The following is a 346-nucleotide window of genomic DNA, read 5'->3' as shown; positions in this document are numbered from 1 at the left end:
GTTCAGCGATGCCTACTCTCAGGCGCGCCTGGACGCGCAGTGCCTGCTCCGCCGCTGCATCGACAAAGCCGAGACCGTGCAGCGGATCATCTACGTCGCCACCGTGGTAGGTGACTGCGCCGTGTGCGTCACACCGCGGCTCGCTCCCACCGCCTTTGCTGGAGTGAAGGCCACCATGCAAAAGACGGGTAGATCCTGAGGCCACCCAGAGGGTGGACCCCCAGTCTCTTGTCTGCCACCGTGTCCCTGGGCGCTTAAAGCTGCGCAGGATCAAGGCATATTTCTTTCATTAATAACCTAATCTTCCTGAGACTCCTCCACTCCACCCCCCACCGTCTCCTTCTTC

The 346-nt window shown here is 60.7% G+C and overlaps 1 protein-coding gene across 1 annotated transcript in view; it reads left to right on the top strand.

Moving 5' to 3' along the window:
• SPATA18 (spermatogenesis associated 18) overlaps positions 1-346 on the top strand; it is a 53,171-nt gene that overhangs the window by 37,185 nt on the left and 15,640 nt on the right. Inside the window, exon 8 of the mRNA XM_006164380.3 lies at positions 7-106. Coding sequence (XP_006164442.1) covers positions 7-106 — 100 coding nt within the window. The remainder of the gene's footprint in view (positions 1-6; positions 107-346) is intronic.

This window comes from Tupaia chinensis, unplaced genomic scaffold, assembly GCF_000334495.1.
Source record: "Tupaia chinensis unplaced genomic scaffold, TupChi_1.0 Scaffold143615_1, whole genome shotgun sequence".
NCBI classification, from domain to species: Eukaryota; Metazoa; Chordata; class Mammalia; order Scandentia; family Tupaiidae; genus Tupaia; species Tupaia belangeri.
The sequence above is the reverse complement of the archived record's forward strand: the minus strand, read 5'-3'. Positions and strand labels throughout refer to the sequence as shown.